The sequence below is a fragment of the Homarus americanus genome, unplaced genomic scaffold (assembly GCF_018991925.1).
Source record: "Homarus americanus isolate GMGI-L3 unplaced genomic scaffold, GMGI_Hamer_2.0 scaffold47967, whole genome shotgun sequence".
Classification (NCBI taxonomy): Eukaryota; Metazoa; Arthropoda; class Malacostraca; order Decapoda; family Nephropidae; genus Homarus; species Homarus americanus.
The window spans coordinates 2,920,462-2,941,862 of NW_024731965.1; the positions used below are offsets into that span (position 1 = coordinate 2,920,462).

At 41.4% G+C, this 21,401-nt stretch overlaps 2 protein-coding genes across 2 annotated transcripts; one reads left to right on the top strand and one right to left on the bottom strand.

Annotated features, from left to right (window-relative positions):
- On the bottom strand, positions 1 to 4,204 carry LOC121868144 (translocon-associated protein subunit delta-like). Its single transcript, XM_042368459.1, has 6 exons — positions 4,078 to 4,204; positions 3,778 to 3,896; positions 3,473 to 3,547; positions 2,493 to 2,582; positions 1,486 to 1,551; positions 1 to 262 (listed from the first exon to the last, which is right to left on the bottom strand). The coding sequence occupies exons 1-6, from the start codon at positions 4,124 to 4,126 to the stop codon at positions 158 to 160; spliced, it is 504 nt and encodes a 167-aa protein (XP_042224393.1). The 5' UTR covers positions 4,127 to 4,204; the 3' UTR covers positions 1 to 157.
- Positions 4,205 to 5,977: 1,773 nt separating this feature from the next.
- LOC121868145 (syndetin-like) lies at positions 5,978 to 20,405 on the top strand. The gene is made up of 8 exons (XM_042368460.1): positions 5,978 to 7,857; positions 10,567 to 10,790; positions 13,823 to 13,983; positions 14,477 to 14,591; positions 15,027 to 15,236; positions 16,306 to 16,452; positions 17,118 to 17,291; positions 18,915 to 20,405. The coding sequence occupies exons 1-8, from the start codon at positions 6,282 to 6,284 to the stop codon at positions 19,155 to 19,157; spliced, it is 2,850 nt and encodes a 949-aa protein (XP_042224394.1). The 5' UTR covers positions 5,978 to 6,281; the 3' UTR covers positions 19,158 to 20,405.
- Positions 20,406 to 21,401: the final 996 nt, after the last annotated feature.

Here is a 21,401-nt window from a genome sequence, read left to right on the forward strand (position 1 = left end):
TTTAACAAAGTACAGTATTTATTAACACTTACAATACAATACATACTTCTCCTCACACATGAAATGGCTCTAAATAATTATTATACAACTTTGTCACATTCACACTTCTCCATGACCAACACAAAACTTGATTCACCTCTCAGGTTTAGCTCAAGGACTAAGCCATGAGCCTGGTCTTCTGTGTGAGAGCATAGTAGTAAATGAAGATGGCAGCAAGGATAGCCATGGTCTCGGACTGAACCCATGGACCCCTGTAAGCGCCCTGGAAGAGAAAAACATTTGGAGTTGTAGATTAAACTGATACAGGTATTACTCACCGTACGAATGGTTTAAGCTCACTGAATGACATTCGTGAAGTGATTATTGGCGCAGTGAGATACCTATACAGTAAAGCCTCCGATAATGACGGCTCTACTAACAACGATTCATATTTAAGACCCTGGTTAATTTAGGACCCAATTCAATTTACGCCATTATTTTATTCGTATTTACAATGAAAATATAAAAAATAATAATTTTCATATAACTTAATCCTGATGCGTTATAAAAAAAAATGCCTTGGACAAGGAGGCTGCCGGGCCTTTTGTTTTCACACATCTGAACAGGAGAAAAACTTTCTCGGGTTTCTTACGGAATTTTTGCTTCCCTATTCAACATGAGCTAGAGGGCAAGTGATGGTAGTGTTGTTTCAAAAGCTAATAGAAAGTGCATAAGCTTAGCCAAGAAACTAGATGTGTTAAAATGATATGAAAAGGTGAGAGGTCTGCGGATATTATATAGAGCAAACAATGAACATATTTTCCGAAGTGGATCCATTAACAGAACGAAGCATTAAAATTAACACGACCATGAAAAATGAAAATGACCTACTTACACACGTTGGCGTTCCGATTCGTCTCTTTATTTCTTTACCATTAGTGGTTAGCTACTTCTATTGTTCCATTTATTAACATTAAATAACATTACTTAAAACATACATACAGGTATTCATTTTTTACATTAAGTTCACTACAGCTACAACCAGGGTCTTATTTTCTTGTAGAACCATCGTCCCGGACGTAAACACTGACAACAACATTGGCGCCCCATCTCCTCTTGTGTGACCATATCATTATTCATTTATATTGTATAAGGTGCATTCAGAAACATTATTTAAAGAATGTAGTTTGTATTTTTCATTAATTGTATTGTTTTTGGGGAAAAGAGGGTAAAAAACCACACAAAAGATATGAAAAGGTCACACTTGGGAAAGCATCTCATTATTATTGCTTTATTTTAATGGTAATTAATGATTCACGATACGATGATTCACCTTACACTGTAATATTGGAAGACACATTACCGTCGTTATTCGAGGCTTTACTGTACAGTCGGCCCTTAACATACGCGGGTTTAACTTACACGGATTTGCAAATACGCGGATTGCCGCTGGAGGAATATACATCCAAAGTAATCACACACAGTAGTACAGGTATTTCTACTTACTGGATGATACAGGTTGATGGTAGCAATTGCCTGTACGCTGGAGGTGTCCTCACTCCCTCGCTGAGCCTGAGGAAGAACATCAGCATAAATCCTCCTTTATATACAGTACACATTACCTAATATTACAACCTCTTCTAATAAGTCACAATACTGTTGTGATTTGCAAACTTCACACAATTGTACGTGTGTGCGCGCAATAATCAGGTCTTTATATATATATTTTAATACACACAAAGAAAAAGTTAAATTGAAGCAAACGCCAAATCCTTAAAAGCGATGAACCAGTAGAGCACCAACACATGTGAGGACAATGGGAGATAAAAATAAAACCTGTATATGGAAAAACAAAACACTTTACACCACGAGGCGCTCGCTGAAACACTCACGTACATGCAAAAATGAGAGAGAGCAAATATACCAGTACAGTGAACCCTCGAAGATCAGGACTAAAATTGGGACCACCTGTCCGAAAAAGCCGAATGTCCGAATCCTCCGGCAAATGTGTAAAAATTACATTAAAAACACAAAAAATACAGTACATATTATCCTGACTACTGGGGTTAGTTATACAGACTTTTTCATGAAAAAAACAAACAAACATAATTTGGAGCAACATATTACTATACTTACCTTGTACTCAAATGTACAGTACTATGCTAAAGGACTAAAAATGTTATCTCTTGTGCAAACTATGTGATGTCTAAACTCAAATTATTCACCATCTTACAAGGACTCCAGCAATGCAAGTTATATTCTGCTAAGTTTAGCCAGTCAGTGACATTTTATAAGATAAAAACAAAGCCTAAAACTACCTTCACCCTCTTTAGAGAATGCTTCTTGGTCCACAACCCCAACGTTCTGGGCCGAAACTTCCGCAATCCGGATCTTCGAAGGTTTACATCACTATGACCTCCATACACACACTCATCAACTACCAGACAAAACACCTTGATATTATTACACTTAAACACATCAACACAAACCAGACTGCCAACTGTGTTTTTTACCTTTCTGAGGGAGGCATAACCTTGTTCGTCGTACAGTTTGATGGGGCGCTCACCGGACGATGCAGTGGCTACATCCTCCACCCAGCTCACCTGCCAAGCATCACGACGAGTTATTAACACAGTACTGGGGTGTCTGACCTTCAAGTAATTTTTGTTCATATTAAGTGTGAGGCCATGTGTCAGACTGAAGTGTGTGGCCATGTGTCAGACTGAAGTGTGAGGCCAGGTGTCAGACTGAAGTGTGAGGCCAGGTGTCAGACTGAGGTGTGAGGCCATTTGTCAGACTGAGGTGTGAGGCCATGTGTCAGACTAAAGTGCGAGGCCAGGTGTCAGACTAAAGTGCGAGGCCAGGTGTCAGACTAAAGTGCGAGGCCAGGTGTCAGACTAAAGTGCGAGGCCAGGTGTCAGACTAAAGTGCGAGGCCAGGTGTCAGACTAAAGTGTGAGGCCATGTGTCAGACTGAAGTGCGAGGCCAGGTGTCAGACTGAAGTGCAGGCCAGGTGTCAGACTGAAGTGCGCAGGCCAGGTGTCAGACTGAAGTGCGAGGCCAGGTGTCAGACTGAAGTGTGAGGCCATGTGTCAGACTGAAGTGTGTGGCCATGTGTCAGACTGAAGTGTGAGGCCAGGTGTCAGACTGAAGTGTGAGGCCAGGTGTCAGACTGAGGTGTGAGGCCATTTGTCAGACTGAGGTGTGAGGCCATGTGTCAGACTAAAGTGCGAGGCCAGGTGTCAGACTAAAGTGCGAGGCCAGGTGTCAGACTAAAGTGCGAGGCCAGGTGTCAGACTAAAGTGCGAGGCCAGGTGTCAGACTAAAGTGCGAGGCCAGGTGTCAGACTAAAGTGTGAGGCCATGTGTCAGACTGTAAATTTATATATACATGTAATATAAAATCGTTACATTAGTCTTCAATGCATAAATAAGACAACTCCATACACTACATATATTTATAATGAATCGATGAAATAAAGTTAATGACTAACTTGGTACTTGACCCCATCAACAGAACGAGCTACTCCAACGATGCCATCAACTGTTTCAGCATACAAGGAAATGTCCTGTAAGAAAAGGATAAATTTAATTACATTTACTAATACAATATTAGTGTTATAAAATAGAAAGCAGTTACAGAGGCTCAACACCTGACCAGAGATGACCCTACCTGACCACCTGGAAACTTATATATTATACTGTATTAATAACTTATATATTATACTGTATTAATAACTTATATATTATACTGTATTAATAACTTATATATTATACTATATTAATAAAAAAGATTCACCTTAGCACCATTAGAACAGGAGAGAGTAAAGTCAGCAATGTAAGCAATCTTGGTAACAATAGTAGCATCCTGGGAGGTGAACCCCACAGCCTCTACCTGTGCACCTGTACAAGTCTCACCTGAAAAAAAATAATTAAAATAAAAACAGTGAATTATAACAGTTAATTAAATATTCACAGTAAAAAAAACTTGTCTACCATAATTAAAGACGTGACAGCTCTTGAACACCTGGGTTACCTGAGTCTACAACTGTTATTATGACAAGAATTAATATATTAACTGTATTATAGTGGGTCTTACCAGTGACCACAGCCACGAGAGCAGCTAATACCAGTACAAGACAGTTCATGGTGTAGAGAGCGGACGAGTCGTGTGTTGCCTCCTCCACCACTGACACCTCACTGACTCATCATCACTATCACTCATATATCTTCCTCTAAAAAAAAAAAATTATTAAAACAAATATGTAATTATTTAAATATTATCTTTTATTAACAAAAATATTCTATGATAATTGATTCATATTTGGAATTATTAAACTATTTTGGTAAGTTTGATGAACTGGATTATATTATTGGAACGTTGACGCTGACCACGTGTCTGTCACCTTGGTTCTTTATTATTATTATATAAAATAAAACCTATAATCATCTCTTACTATATGTATCTATGAGTTTAATATTATTTATCATTTAATTTATATTTAAAAATTTTATTAAGAGAGTATTAAAAAAATTACAACTGAGAAATATATATTAATAAATATATATCCCGTATAATTATTAGTCTTTTAAGATATATATAATATATTTAAAATAATTATTAGTAATTTGGAAATAATTATTGTTTTTGTCTTGTTAACTCTAAGCATCAACAAAGTCATCAGTGTTTATTTACCTGATCAGCTGATGGCCACACTCCTCTTGGCCACACTCCTCTTGGCCACTGATACGTCACGTTATCCTCTTGGCCACTACTGTGTGACGTTATCCTCTTGGCCACTACTGTGTGACGTTATCCTCTTGGCCACTACTGTGTGACGTTATCCTCTTGGCCACTACTGTGTCACGTTATCCTCTTGGCCACTACTGTGTGACGTTATCCTCTTGGCCACTACTGTGTGACGTTATCCTCTTGGCCACTACTGTGTGACGTTATCCTCTTGGCCACTACTGTGTGACGTTATCCTCTTGGCCACTACTGTGTGACGTTATCCTCTTGGCCACTACTGTGTGACGTTATCCTCTTGGCCACTACTGTGTGACGTTATCCTCTTGGCCACTACTGTGTGACGTTATCCTCTTGGCCACTACTGTGTGACGTTATCCTCTTGGCCACTACTGTGTGACGTTATCCTCTTGGCCACTACTGTGTGACGTTATCCTCTTGGCCACTAATGTGTGACGTTATCCTCTTGGCCACTACTGTGTGACGTTATCCTCTTGGCCACTACTGTGTGACGTTATCCTCTTGGCCACTACTGTGTGACGTTATCCTCTTGGCCACTACTGTGTGACGTTATCCTCTTGGCCACTAATGTGTGACGTTATCCTCTTGGCCACTACTGTGTGACGTTATCCTCTTGGCCACTACTGTGTGACGTGACGTTATCCTCTTGGCCACTACTGTGTGACGTTATCCTCTTGGCCACTACTGTGTGACGTTATCCTCTTGGCCACTAATGTGTGACGTTATCCTCTTGGCCACTACTGTGTGACGTTATCCTCTTGGCCACTACTGTGTGACGTTATCCTCTTGGCCACTACTGTGTTATCCTCTTGGCCACTACTGTGTGACGTTTGGCCACTAATGTGTGACGTTATCCTCTTGGCCACTACTGTGTGACGTTATCCTCTTGGCCACTACTGTGTGACGTTATCCTCTGGCGTGTACTGTGTGACGTTATCCTCTTGGCCGACGTTATCCTCTTGGCCACTAATGTGACGTTATCCTCTGGCCACCGACTACGTCGTTATCCTCTTGGCCACTGATACATCACGTTACTAATGTGTGACGTCCTGGCCACTGATACGCTCACTGTTCACGTTATCCTCTTGGACGTTATCCTCTTGGCCACTGACACGTGTGTAGCGTTATCCCCTTGGCCACTGATGCCACGTTATCCTCTTGGCCACTGATACATCACGTTATCCTCTTGGTAATGTGTGACGTTATCCTCTTGGCCACTGATACGTCACGTTATCCTCTTGGCCACTGATACGTCCACTGTTATCCTCTTGGCCACTAATGTGTGACGTTATCCTCTTGGCCACTGATACGTCACGTTATCCTCTTGGCCACTAATGTGTGACGTTATCCTCTTGGCCACTGATACGTCACGTTATCCTCTTGGCCACTGATACGTCACGTTATCCTCTTGGCCACTAATGTGTGACGTTATCCTCTTGGCCACTGATACATCACGTTATCCTCTTGGCCACTGATACATCACGTTATCTCTTGGCCGTCACGTTATCCTCTTGGCCACTGAAGACAAAACCAAGATGGATATCAAGGAAAAGTTGAAATCATTCATTGATAAGCAAAAGATATCCCTGAAGGCACCAGTTCAGGCGGCCGAGTTTGTCACTTCAGATGAGTTTGAGGGAAGGACAGCCGTTACCGCCCAGTTCCTGAGGTCGGCCTCGGGGCTCAAGGACCACCTCCTCACTCCTCAAGCTGAACAAGCCGTCATAGATAGTATAGAATCTCTCTATTTTGAAAGTGGTAATGTAGACGTGGGGGAACACGAGCTACAGAAGTTCCCTGATGTTGCCGATGTCCATATTATTAACGGCATGAGGTCCAGGCTGAGAAAACAACAGACTATTGTGTCGAGGAGAGTGTCTGACCTGATCATGCAGAAACAAGGTCTGTGTAGTAAAGAGATGGAGCGAGTGACAGAGTTACAGAAGGAAGTGATAAAAGGCGTCAGTCTGTGTGTCGAGGGCCGTAACAAGTTGGCCCAGGGTAGGAGTCAGTTCACTTCCGCCAGTCTGGGTATTCTGGCAAATTACAGCAAAAGGCAGAAGATTGCCAGTGTCATCAGGTCTCTGAGGATGATAAGAACTCTGCAGATGACGGACGTGCAGCTGCAGAGTTTACTGAAAGCTGAGGATTACCCCGGAGCGATACAGCTGCTGCTAGAGTGTCAGAAAGCTGCGGCCACCTTCAAACACTTTACTTGTATATCGGAGTTAAGCACAAAACTTCAAGACACTTTAGAAGGAGCGGAAGAACAACTGGATGTGGCTCTGGCCAGGGTCGCCGCTAACTTTAACTCGGCAAATTACGAAAAACTTCAAATTGCTTACGGCCTCCTGGGCAAGACGCAGACCCTGATGGACCAGTTACACATGCACCTCACGTCTCACATCCACAACTCGGCGTTCACCATCGTCCTGGGGTACGTGGAGCTGTACAACAACACCTCTGGCTCGGGATCGTCCTTCTCCAAGTTACAATATTCAGAACTCTGTAAATATGTAAATGAGGAAAGCTTCCTGCCCTGTCTCTTAGATCTAAGTAAGTGTATGTGGAACGTCTTAAAGAGTTACAGAAACATTATAAAATGGCACGAAAATGAAGAGAAAGTGGCCGAGGAAGACGACTCGAGCGACGGAGAGGGAAACACCGAGGCGGCCACCTCCAGGAAGTACGCCAAGCAGAAGTTAGAGCACGGACTGTACAGGTTATGGCAGGACGTGCAGGCCAAGGTGCGCACGTTTATACTGGCGTCGGATCTCTCGCACTTCAAATTTGACGATTTCTTGAGAATATTAGACGTCATCAACAAACTAATCGACGTCGGAGAATCTTTCTGCGGCAGTAAGTCAGAGACGCTGCGAGAGTCCATCAAGAAACAGTCAATAAATTATTTCCGTAATCACCACCGAGCGAGGATGGAGGAACTGCACATGTTTCTGGAGAACGAGGGGTGGGAGGCGTGTCCGGTCAAGTCCACCTTCTCCATACACCAGTTGATGGAGTACAGGTTCCTCAAGGGCAAAGACGTAAACTTTACCAGAATTACTTCACCGAGTTCTTCCCCGAGCAAGAAGTCAGCTGGACAGTTGTCAGGTAATGTATAATAACCTAAAGAATCTCCACCCCAGCTTATATCACCTAAAGATTAACCACCCTAACCTAACACTAACCTAACAGCCTAACACTAACCTAACAGCCTAACACTAACCTAACAGCCTAACACTAACCTAACAGCCTAATACTTATTTCCAGTATTTTTGTCTTTATGGAATATTATCGTGTGATGCATAGTTTAACCGGAAAATGAAAAAAAGTAAGCGGAACCCTCTTGGGGGTGGGATGCGTTTGGGGCCACAAAAGGGGGCTGCTCCCCCCAGATGGAGGGAACTCTTTTGATCTTTGTCTCTTTAGCCTTCAGGAGTATGTATGCAAAATTTCATCTTAATATAAAATAATTTCCGCGGTTTGTTTACTTTTGAGCTAATTTGACTAGACTACAGTACTTGTGTGCTGAGGGACTGGTTCTCCATATTGCCAACAGGAGTTATACATCTATAAGCCTGTTGCAAATCTGCCTTTGTGTGTGTGTGACCTTGAGTGTCTTGGTCACACAGGAGAGGTGAGTTATGTAGGGCCATGTCAAGTGACAGTCTGCCCAAGCACCACCACTGATAATGTTATGCTGTGTCCTGTCCTGATGACACTGTGGAGCCTCTACTGTACTGCACTGTAGAGGCCCTGCTGTTAAAAGTGGACAGTTATCACACTGTGTTAATGATTCATTGCCGTGTTAATGACAACCTTTTCAGTTGTAAGAGAGACTCATCTTTACTTTACACTACAGTCAGAGTTGTAAAAAGTACCGGACTTTGTTACTTAAGTAAAAGTATTAAGTAATTAAGTAGAAGTAAAAAAAGTATCTCATTCATAAAGTACTCAAGTATGGAAAGTAAAAAGTAACACAAAAATTATTAATAGTCTCAAATAATAAAATAAATCAACAGTAAATTATAAACAAGTTCACTAAAGATAACAGTAAAAGACACACAACATTACACGGGTTTATTTGTAAATCTTTCTTATAATATTATTCAATAACTGATTCTCAAAATTATGGCTGTCCAATCAGGATCTTTTAGGCCTAAATAGAATCCCAGCTTGACCTACTGAAAGAGGATACATTCAGCCGCTCTTCCCCCTACAGGGATGGTGAATGGGCTGACTATATATCCATCCAACACTACGATCTCTTTCTTCCACATCCACACAAGTATCGTCAACGTGACTCGTGGTCCGTAGACATAATGTTGTCTCTGCTGGCATTAGGTTAGGATACAGACCTATCTGGCAAGTATCTGAGGCAAGGGATGACCTGCACTTCTCTTCCTGTAAGCTGTGTAACTGTCCCAACACTGACACCCTTCAACACTACTGTACTGCCTTGACTGTCCCACTGTCAGGGACCTCCTACCACAGGGAGAGTCGCTATATATCACCACCTACTTATTCGTAATAATTTAGATTTAATTCTTGTACGCTACCCACACTTTGGTGGTGCTAACTCCAACTGTCCTTAAATCATACCATCATTGTCTCCATATCACAAATCATAGCGTGTCCTGCGAGACACAAGTACCAGTGTACATGTACGTATTAGTGTCTGACCCGTCACTACATGGTCATGTGACTAGGCTTGTTGACCCCTGGGGTGTAATAAATTAATTAAATAATAACACCAGCATGACTAAACAGATACTCACAAGCAGCAGAGGCAGGTAGTGGGGTGTTAGGCTGAGGAGATAAGTCACATAATGTCAGGAAAGACCTCAGTACAGTGCCTCCATTCCACCCCCTGGGCATGCCAAGTAGCTATCAAGCTCCTGTGTGTGGATGCTTGTTGCCTCCAATAGTGACCGAGTCTGACTAAAATGACTCGCCGTGAACTGTCCCTCTAATTGAGGGTGTGTCTGTGGTGATGTCACTTTTTTATTATAATTGATGAGTGGCTGAACTTTTCACATCACATAACATCTGGCTGGGGTTACTTACCGGGTAATTATTTAAGCAGGATTTTAAATACACTCCATCTCACACATATGTATAGATACTGTAAAGGCTTTATCTAAGATGGAATTATGTAAAGCATTTTAAAATTGCAGCCTCTTTAAAATTAATTTTGGGTACAAGTATATGTAAAGAGCAACTGACATCTAATGGAAAGGTGGGGAGAAGAGAGTGGATTCTATGGGGGGGGGGTGATAAGAGGGTAGGCTGGGTGGTAAAGGGTTAATGGACAAAAGAAGATCAAAGGGAAAGTCCGTTGTCATGGCCACTGCCACCTGACATCACCTCACCCCACGAGACCTCTAGGTATGTGACCGTGTGGTGTCCACCCACACCCTCCACCCACACCCTCCACCCACACAACTCTTTGACAATGGTTAATAATGAATTAATTTATTTTAAAGAATATATATTATGTATTAGTTTGCATGTAACAAGTAATGGTTTTTGTTTTTCAATTGTATTGGAGGAAAAATATTAGAAAACAATACTTAAGTAAAAGTACTAAAAAAAATTAGTACAGTACTTTTTAAAAAGTAAATACCCAAAAATTTTACTTGAGTACAGTACTCAAGTAAATTTATTTAATTACTGTACTGTACTTTACAACTACAGCACTAGTGGCATCTCTCTCCCAATCAAAGATGCAGCCTGTCTTATGGTACAAATATTAATTTGTCACATTTTCTGTGTGACAGTTACTGAGTGTGCTGACTCACACATTGTCATCTCTTACAGGAAACAAAGATGTGTTTGACCTGTTCAGTAGAGAGAGTTCACCCTTTGATATAACTGCTGAAGAAACTATTGAAGAAGACATTATGGCCAACGGGGAACCGTTGACCCTCAGCGATGACGACAGCGATGACGACGTGCCCGACGAGCTCAAGAGAGACTTTGTAGACGAACAGACGGGAGAACTGCCTCAGCCTCACCCGCGACGGAAGCTGGATCACGGGAAGGTGCGACCTGTCGTCTCTACTGTAATGATACCTTGTTTTTACTTCGACCCAACCTGCTCGCCCATCACCAGCACATTTTTAAGGCAGTTAAAATGCTTCAAATTTCAATAATATCTCAGCATTTCTATTTTTATGGAAATATACCATAATACAATACAGTACAGTATAATGAAGTGATCAATAACTGCTGGCTTTATACGTGAACTTTTGTAGTGATCTTACTGAAGGACACTTTCTTGTTAATAAATAGAATTGTGAACTATTTTAACACCTTGTGTGTGGACTCCCCTCTCTGCTCTCTACACACATTTTGTTTACTTACTTTTTTACTTTATCCTCTTCACCACTGATCGGCTCGTTAGCCGCTTGGGCGATCGGTCACGTCTCTGTCACGCACTGTTGGCAAGTACTGGGCATGCCCCGGCTCCTGAATGTACCTGAACCTGCTCCAGTGTTGGTCAAGTCTGGTCTTGTAAGAGCTCACACTCGGTGCCGTCACAACAGACTCTGGCAGATTGCTCCAAGAGTTCACAACTCTCACTAAAAAAATTACCCCTCACAGTTATCCTGCCTTGCGGCTTCTTTAACCTTGAGCTGTGACCCCTTGTGGGGCGAGCGTCTGCCAGCTCCAAGTAAGGACATTTGACTGAGTAGTGCCCCTTGAGATGCTTATACACCTCAATTAGGTCGCCCCTTGTCCGTCTAGTATAAGCTAAGCAAGTTCAGGCCCTCCAATCTCTCAGGGTAGTTGAGGTGCCGAAGTGCAGGCACCAGTCTGGTGGCCCTCCTTTAGACATTTTCAACCAACTGACAGTCCCTAGCATATCTCGGGGACCAGACGGGGTGACAGTACTCCAGATGGGGAAGCAATTCACTCTTGAAGATCGTTACGAGGGACGGACCGTCTAGATATCTGAATGACCTTATAAGACCCAATAATTTATTTGCCTGATTTACCTTCTTGCAATGGCCCGAGAACTTCAGCTCATTGTCAACATACACACCTAGGTCCTTCTCACATTCAGTCTCAACTAGTGCCGTTTCTTCACCCCGTTGGGACATATGATACGCCTCCTTACCGTTGGTACGCCCCAGGTGCATCTTCTTACACTTCGGGACATTGAATCTCAGCAGCCATTTCTTCGACCATTCTTGGAGGTCCTTCTGCAGCTCTTCACAGTCCACTTGGTTCTTAATTTCCCTAAATAACTTAGCGTCATCCGCAAACATTTGTATGGAGTAGTGTACAACGTCAGGCATGTCATTTATGAAACAAACAAACAACAGCAGGCCCAATACACTGCCCTGTGGTACCCCACTTGTGACAGGTACGGATGACGATTTCGTGCCATTAATCACCACACACTGCAGTCATGTAGAAAGTCTTCTTAGCACTCTTAGCACTCTGGGGTGCACCATGTCAGGGCTGGGACTCTAATGGACCTTTAACTTTGACAGTTTATTTCTTATACCGTCTTCTGTGAACACAATGTGGGTCAGTGCTGTGTCGAACTGTCTGTCCTCAAATGCAGGAAGATTAATCTCATCCTCTTTTGTGAACACAGAGGAAAAGAAGCTGTTCAATGCCTCAGCTTTATCTTGGACAGGATCTGCATAACTACCATCTTCAAGCCTCAGGTCTGATACTCCTACTCACGTTTTTAATTTTGACTTTGCATAGTGGTAAAACGCCTTTGGGTTTGACTTTACCTCGCTTACAACCAGCCTCTGGAACTCCTTTTCAGCCCTTCTACCCTCTGCCTTTGCTTGGTTTCCCAGGTCTTGCATACATCCTCCTGTCCTGCTCATCGTTTGACCCAACCCACGTCTTGAATTTCTGGGTTTTCTTCCTAACTTTGTCGACCGCCGCATGGTTCATGTGTAGGGATCCCCTCGCATTCCTAGAGGCACTGAGTTTGGTCTTAGGTATATACTTATCAATCAAAAGGGTCACTTTACTAGTTATGATATTCAGAGTAGTGTCTGCGCTCTTGTGCCTTAATGAGTCAGGCCAGTGGGTACCCCTCATCTCTTCCTTCATCCCGTTGTAATTTTCTTTGTAATATTTGCACCTTGGCCTGGCCTTAACCTGAACTAGGTAACAGTTAAATCTGAATGACAACACTACATGGTGACTGGTGCCAACTGGGGCAAGGTGTTCCAGTTTGGCCACCATACCCTCCTCGTTTGTTATGATGAGGTCTAGTGGCTTGGGTGTTTGCTCCCCTCTGTAATGTGTCGGGTCTCTAACATGTTGGAGCAGATAATTATCTCTCAGAGCTTCGACAAAAAGAGTAGCGGGTTTATTTAAGTCATTTGGCTCTGTACACAGACATTTGATGACTGACCTGCAGCCAATTTTATATATAAAACAATCTTAAAAACGACATTATTTCACTGTGTTTTATAGTGAAAACTGTTGTAGAGTGGCTGCCAGGTCTGTGCGGCACATTGAGTACACCGAGCGTAGGCATCGATCGGAGCGAGGCGCATTGGAGTGTTTTGAAATACGTCAATATAATTGGCTGTTTATATCTGGGTTGTGGCGAGGTAGACAGAGTAGTACACCCAGGTGCCTAATGAAGCATTTGTCCAACACATGATTATTATATCGCAACTAACTGATGAAAATGTGATAAGAATATAAACAAAACAAATAACGCATCGGCTGGTTAGTCGTCAATATTAACCTGACATTTGTACTCAAGCTCTGTATACATTACTTCTATATGCTTAATGTATAATAAATAAACAGTTAATATACTGTAGCTGTAGTGTAAATATATAGTTAATATACTGTAGTACAGTATACAGTAGTGTGGTGAGCAGCCCACAATGGATCCACCTTTGTTAATTTATATAATATGTGACACTACACTACAGTACACTACACTACACTACAGTACACTACAGTACACTGCACTACACTACAGTACACTACACTACACTACACTACAGTACACTACACTACACTACACTACAGTACACTACACTATTATGGATATAAGTTAACAAATTGTGTTCCTTTCCAGACGTCAATAGTGACCAACACTACACTCACCATCTTGAGACTCATCGGCAAGTACATCCAGATGATGAAATTACTACAACCTATAGCCTTTGATGTGATGATCTGCCTTAGTCACCTCTTCGACTACTACCTGTACAGTGTCTTCATGTTCTTTGGTGTCAGGTAATACTTGAGTTGATTGATTCATGTTCTTTGGGGAAGAAGCATATCACTTTTTACTTTTTTTATCCTCTTCACCAATTGATCGACTCGTTAGCCACTTGGGCCATCGGTCACGTCTCTGTTACGCACTGTTGGCAAGTACTGGGCATGCACCGGCTCCTGAATGTACCTGAACCCGCTCCAGTGTTGGTTAAGTCTAGTCTTGTAAGAGCTCACACTTGGTGCCGTCACAACACTCTCTGGCAGATTGTTCCAAGAGTTAACTTGTTTTATGTGTGTTTACTAGTATTGTTATGTTGTCTGTATTTCTGTTTATCGGTCTATCTGTCTGTCTAGCCAAAAATACATTGGTTCCTTGAGTGTATGGCTGAACCCAAAGGAATTATCATTGTCTCCCCCCTTCTCTCTCTCTCTCTCTCTCTCTTCCATATATGTATAATTGCCCTGTGTTGATGCACCAGACTCACTTTTCTTTCCTCACTCACCAACAAAGGGGAGACCTGGAGCAGAACCCAAGCCGGCGTCTACGAGGGTCACTCAAAAGAATACAAGATACGTTAATTCTCAACCCTGAGGCGTGTCAGGAGGAACCTTCAGATCAGGACAAGGTCAGAACTTCTAAAAAAAAAAATTATGCCTATGACAGCTCTGAAAATTGAAGAGAAAGTTTATGATAGCCAAGTTGAGATAGTGGTACAGTACAGTACAGTGTAGTGTAATGGCCAGGAGAAGGTTCTCACAGCCAGACACTATGAATTAACCAACTTACTGTCAATAAATGTTAGTAAAGGCGGGATAATATTTATATAAAGGTAAAAACAACTTTATACAGCCTAATGCATATTTTTTCTACACTAAAAAACATCTTTTGTGAATTTTTTATAGAAATTTTACAGAAGATTGTGTATTGATGTAATCTTAGTCCAGTAAAAGTGTACCTAATATTAGCAGCTGGTCATCACCTTTATGTTACGTCAGTACAGTACAATACTGTATTACGTTTGTCAGGGTTTTATCCTACAGTCTTTTCTCTTCACCACCAGGTGGAGAGTCCTTCCTTATCCCCGGTGGTGGACATAACATCCTCCGAGAGCATATACGGTCTGCCGGTGAGGGTGGTGGCAGTAGAGAGTCTGGCCTTCCTGGCGGCCCAGCTGGAGGCTCTACACTGTCACATTGAACCTCTCATTCCTCAACAGCGTAGAACCTTCCTTCAACAGTTCTACACCGGCACTGTTAAGATCACTCCCGAGGTTTGTGCTTGTTCAAAGTTATCCTTCCATACCAACCATCCATGCCAACCATCCTTCCATACCAACCATCCATCTATCCATCCATACCAACCATCCATCCATACCATTCTGTGAGCAGGTCACCGTATCAGGGCTAGGTCTGCCTCCCCTCCTAGTGTGTGTGGTTGGTAACCTGTCTTATGTGTGTTCATTTACCAAAAAAGAAGAAAGTACAAATGAACTAAAGGCATGGAGCGTGCATTCATGTGTGTGTAAACAAGATTTTTTTTTACACCACTTGCCTCTGTCTACCCAGCTGTAATTGGGGACCTGGATGTTAATCAATTTGCAGATGGTGTTTCGGGGTAATGGTTAGCCAGTGCAGTTGATGAGTTGTCTGGTTATCTTGGACTATTCCTTGACACTGGGTCATGCAGCTTGTTAACTCAGGGTGTGGTTGTTGTGTTGGTGACAGCTTCTACACCTTTAACAAATTCACACCTAGGTGCCCCTCGGGCCGGCCATCCTCATACACAAGGGGCAACCATTGTATTGTGGAAGAAGTGAAAGTGGGTCCCATGGGCCTGACTCTCCAGAAGGAACAGTGTAGATAAAGAACACAGTTTGTTAACCCTTTTGGTGCACAAGGAGACACCATGGATGGTACTGCACTTGACTGCCTTCACTTCCCCAACTGTAAATAAGGAGTGACAAATGAAAGGAGGAGGATAAAGAGAGTAGGAAGAAACTAAAGGTAATTAAAGGTAGATGATAAAGAAAGTAGGAAGAAACTAAAGGTAATGAAAGGCAGAGGATAAAGATCAGATTAACCATTGTGTAAAAGTTTGTCACAAAGTTTTAATAAAGAGAAGTAAATCTATTCTGGAAGGAACTTATATGAATTAAAAACACAAAGAAGGAAACAAATGAAAGAGAATAAAAGAGGAGATATAGTAGAAAAAAGAGAAAGTAATGAGAGAATGAACAGCTTCTAAATGTGATGATAACAGATTAGCACATGAATATAGAGTACCGATAGATACTGTTCATACGTTAAATAAATTGTAATTAATAAATGTATGTATTTCAGATTCGCCAGCACGTTTACACAGCAGTGGCGGCTCAGGTCATAGATTATGATGGGATCTTGAACTGTATGGGGAGTGTCAAGTGGGACATTAATGATCTTATGAGCCAACACAGTCAGTACGTTGATGTGTTGCTCAGACAACTTCAGGTGTGGTACAGTCAACTTATTTTAACGTCGATCCTCAATAAAGTAATGTAATGTCTACAGTCAACCCCCCAACACCATACTGATTCTTACAAACCTTGTCCATTATTGGGTGGAGTCTCTTAGTGAGGTGTCCACTATTGAAAGGGTTTACTGTATTCATTACATTACTTTATTGAGAGATTGTAAACCTTGTATGGATATATTTGTGCATTTTAAGCTTTTTATCTAAACTGTAACTTAACTTATTACATTAGTCTCAAAATAAAGTAATTTATATATATATAAGTATATACAGTACAGTAGTTGTGTCTCAACTGGTAACTTATTATATAATGTACTGTACAGTTATTCAAAAAACTATTTGTACATGGGGGGTGGGGGGGGGTGGCTCCTGTTGTCTTGGTAGGGTTGTTCAAATGTTTTGTCCACTGTGTCATACTTTTTCAGCACAGTTTTCTTTATATATATAATTTCTTTTTTTTTTTACTACAGTGAGACCCCTATTTAATGGACTACAGGTATATGGGAGGGTGTAGTCCATTATATCGGGGTTTGGTAGATGTAAAACCTCCATATAACGTTAGATTGATGTCTGGTAAGTGGATGTTTGACTGGCCATTACTTTACTTTTAGAACCAATTCATGTTTTCTCTCTGGTGGTGCAGGTGTTAAGCATGCGTCTGGAGGAGATGAGTCGTGTGAGCCCCATACCCAGTGAAGCTTGTACAGCACTGTGGGAGTGTATCGTGCGCATCACCAACCGCACACTCCTAGAGGGCTTTGCCGGGGCTCGCAGATGTACCAACGAAGGTCGATCGCTCATGCAGCTCGACTATCAGGTAATGATGTTAACCTCAATCCAGACATTCTTGTAATATTAAGCGAATAACTATCTTGTTGATGTAGTGTACGTGTGTGTGTGTGTGTCATGACTCGCGTCAAATCCATGAAGGTAATGTGACAAACTCACCATTTTGCTGGGATTTTAATTTGTTCAAAGACATGATGCACTCTCCAGGTAGACAAGGCCAAATAATGTTTCCTCCTGCCAATAGCACTTCCTACAGGGTTGAATTAATCCCAAGAGAATCAGTGGTCAACTCCAAGCCCAGCGAGGATCCAGGTTATTAGGTCAAATCCCATATACCGTAGTAGATTACGTGCTATGGTCACCACTCTTATTTACAGTAAAACCTCCATAATTTATATCCCTCAAACTCAAAAGCTCTCATAATTTATTATGTTTTCCTGTGACGAAATATATATCACAGTGATATCCCCGTTAGCCAAAACAATTGGTGCAGAGCACTTCCGGGGATGAGAGATTTACGCGTAACCAGACGACTTTCTCAAACCCTAATAAATTTCTTATCCCCGGAATCTTTTCCACTTATCCACTTAGGTAAAAAATAATGGTATTCAAGACATCTTCAGGTGATAAGACCCACTAATTCCCCACCCAATAATGGGTGACCTGACATTGCATCTCCTCCCCAACTTCCATCACAAGTGTTAAGACATGATTAGTTATGTATTACAGTCAATTGAGTGAAGTGTCTGCCTATTCTAGGGTAGAGATGACAGGATCTACTGGAATACAATATATACAGTACACAAGAACACTTGCCAACAGCGTGTAACAGAGACGTGACCGATCGCCCGAGCGACTAACGAGCCGATCAGTGGTGAAGAGGATAAAAGTAACAAATCTATTCACACCCGTATCATATACACTAGAGCTCTGGTTTCTATAAACATATTTATTTAACCAACCATTTAGATAAAGTATTCAGGAATATTTTGATAAAAAAATGGCGAGTCTAACGAAATTAGAACTGATTTTACCGACTCCGGTATCAACATTTCTTACGTTTTTATTTTTTACAAAAGAATGGAATTCCCATCAGTATATCACATGAGTGAGTGACCACGCGACCCTACCCACCCACACATACACCCTACATCACACCCTCCAACAACCACACACACACACACACACATTCCAACACCACTCACACACCCCCAGCAAGGGAATTAAGACACATCTGGTGTGTGTGACTGCATGGTAGCAAGTTAAATATCAGCTGTTGAGGAGCGCTTGGCAACACTCATTTCCACTCCATCTCTCTCATCACCCACACCTTTCTGGTTTTTCTCTCCATATTTTATAATGTCACGTAACGTAATGTTGAAGGGATACAACTTTGGTCATTTATACTTAAACTTATCACAATCTTCCTAAAAATACTTTAGGTTTTGTGTTTATTCAAGACATCTTCAGGTCATGAGACCCACTAATCCCCCACCCCAGAAAGGGTAACCTGACATTCCATCAGGTGAAGTAATATGAGACCACTAATCCCCCACCTGACACCGAGTAATTATATATACCTGTAATTATATTGATAGAGGAAATCTGTACAGTACAGTAGGTTTGACTTTCTACATTCTTCCTTTCTCAGCAATTTCTGATGAAGCTCGAGTGTTTAACCTCCGTCCGGCCGCTGCCAGATCGTCACCTGGTTGAGACATACATCAAAGCATATTATTTACCAGAAGGAGCCTTAGAAGAGTGGCTGCAACAGAACCGTGGCAACTACTCATCTCGACAGCTGACTGCGCTGGTTGCCACCATGACCCATATCAGCAAACGCACCAGGCAGAAGATTGCCGCCATAGTTGAGGAATCTGGCAAGAAAACTTAATATATTTTCTTGCACTTTAATGCTCAGCTCTATTTATAGTGAAGCTTTAAATATTTTGATACGTTTGCATATCATTATTGAGAACTAAAGCAATACCAAATGTGCGAATTGAACCGAGGTGTAATGGGGACAGTTGTACCATGACAAAGGGAAGAATTAACTGGTAATGGAGGTGTAATGGGTATTGCCTTGCATTTAGTAGTAGAATAATCCTCTTGTGAGACAAATGCAGAATTATTTATTAGTACCCTGTACAGTAGTTTGGTTTTTAAGCGTCTCATAGACAGTTCTACTAACAGTGTTTATAAACTTGTATAATAATGTGAAGAACAATTAACTCTGAATCATTTGGTCTTTATTTCAGAGTGATTTTTGCTGCAGTTCCTGAAAATTAGTTTGAGGTTTTGTTTTTATGTATCAGTGCTGGTCTGTTGCTCTATTTCTATGTGATTATTATTACTGCCCCCCCGCCCACCCAATCAGACTGATGATTCTATGTTTGTTTACTGTAAGGTTCACCAGTCACATCATCAGTTATTTCCTGTCTTGTTACAGAAGCAAGTTTCTGTGAGGGCAAATAATTCAAACTTGTTTTGTAGGCTGGACTCTTGAGAAATATTGTTCAATGCCTCTTTATGTAATGTTCAGGACTTTATGATAACAGATAAATAGCACAAATTACTCATGTAAATTATGCCATGTTGTACAGCTTTGATAACTGTATGAGCTTGATGACCAGACATAAAGTATTTATTAAGATTACACTGTACAGGGTAAAGTACAGTACTATATTCTCATGATCCACATTGTCAGTACTGTAGCCTCTGACAAAATATTCCTTATTCAGGTACAGCCACAAAAGTTTTGCATACTGTATAGTATAGTAATAACAAGTGTGTGCACCACTGTACATGTGCAGTAAGCAAAGCAACACTGTGTTTAGTCAGTGTTTGTTGTCCTCGTCAGTGAGTGTTTGTATGGTTCACACCTCCTGGTTGTTACACGATATTTAGTCTCGGCTTCATATCACATATTTGAGTCATCAACATGTGTGGAACCTCTGCTCATTAGGTCAAACTGCTTTGTTTTTATCCTTTAATCTCTTTTTAAGTTTGTTGGTTTTATCATGACTATTGCTTTAAGGAAATCAGGTCTCTTGCCGAGACTTATACTGCCCTATATAGTGCTGTACAGTATTTGGTATATTTACAATGCATGTAATCTCAGTGCAGTACATAGTCAGATACATAGCACTTGATTTACTGAACACTCTCCCACAAACCTGCGGACTCAACAAGTACCATCAGCAGTTTGTATTACGTTAACTGTACTCATAACCAGCCTTGATATAACGCACACTAGTATAAAAGACTATCAGAAGCTCCGAGTATGTCATACAGCGGTAACGTGTATCTCTCACAACCACGTCCTGAGTTCAATCCTTGGCCAGGACATAGGCATGTGAGAAGAGTGTGACCCTCACTACCAAACATGGCAGGTTCTCTCTGGGTACTACAGTTTCCTCCTGTAAACTCATAACTGGTCAAATGATGAATAACATTTTGTAATCTTCTCAACAATCGTGATTTCTGCCTCAGCATCTCATAGCAGTTTGTTTAACTCCGTCCCTGATAACAGTGCCTCATTACACTACATTACACTTGTGGCTCACTAACAGTGATTGTGTGCACCAGACACAATCATCTGTTGGTACAAGAAAAGATTAGCCTCACTAATTTAATTGATTTACTCTTTAAATATTCCACACTAGCAGAATCGCTCCGCTAGGCCACGGTAGGACGCCACCCTCCGGGAGGCTCCACATTGTCTCACTTTTCAGTCCCCAAAACTTCTTCTTCCATCAATAGTTCATTAACGGTGTATGTAAGTTCCACCATGTTTTTCACTACAACGGTACAGCAAAGTATATTTTTTTAGCATTAACCTGTTATTATTTTATTGTCTAATCATCACTACATATAACACCACCCATCATCACTACATATAACACCATCCATCATCACTACAGATCGGTAAAGTAGTTTCCAAGATTCTCATGCGGACACACAAACACACAGACTTCTTTGTTTTATATATATAGATAGATGAGGAATAACACCAAGGAATGTCTTTTTCATTTTGCCACACAAGCAAGATCATATATTTGAATCTCAAGTACTGAACATCGTAATGTAACTATGATACAGGAAAATATCTTCAATTGTATATATTTGAAATACTTAT

Excerpts from the sequence above, each read along its gene's own strand:
- LOC121868145 (XM_042368460.1), top strand. The coding sequence starts at position 6,282 with ATGGATATCAAGGAAAAGTTGAAATCATTCATTGATAAGCAAAAGATA. Across the intron at positions 10,791-13,822 it reads GGAAGCTGGATCACGGGAAG|ACGTCAATAGTGACCAACAC; the intron begins GTGCGACCTGTC and ends GTTCCTTTCCAG. Across the intron at positions 15,237-16,305 it reads CTGTTAAGATCACTCCCGAG|ATTCGCCAGCACGTTTACAC; the intron begins GTTTGTGCTTGT and ends TATGTATTTCAG.
- LOC121868144 (XM_042368459.1), bottom strand. The coding sequence starts at position 4,126 with ATGAACTGTCTTGTACTGGTATTAGCTGCTCTCGTGGCTGTGGTCACT. Across the intron at positions 3,897-4,077 it reads TCTCGTGGCTGTGGTCACTG|GTGAGACTTGTACAGGTGCA; the intron begins GTAAGACCCACT and ends ATTTTTTTTCAG. Across the intron at positions 1,552-2,492 it reads GTTATGCCTCCCTCAGAAAG|GCTCAGCGAGGGAGTGAGGA; the intron begins GTAAAAAACACA and ends GTTCTTCCTCAG.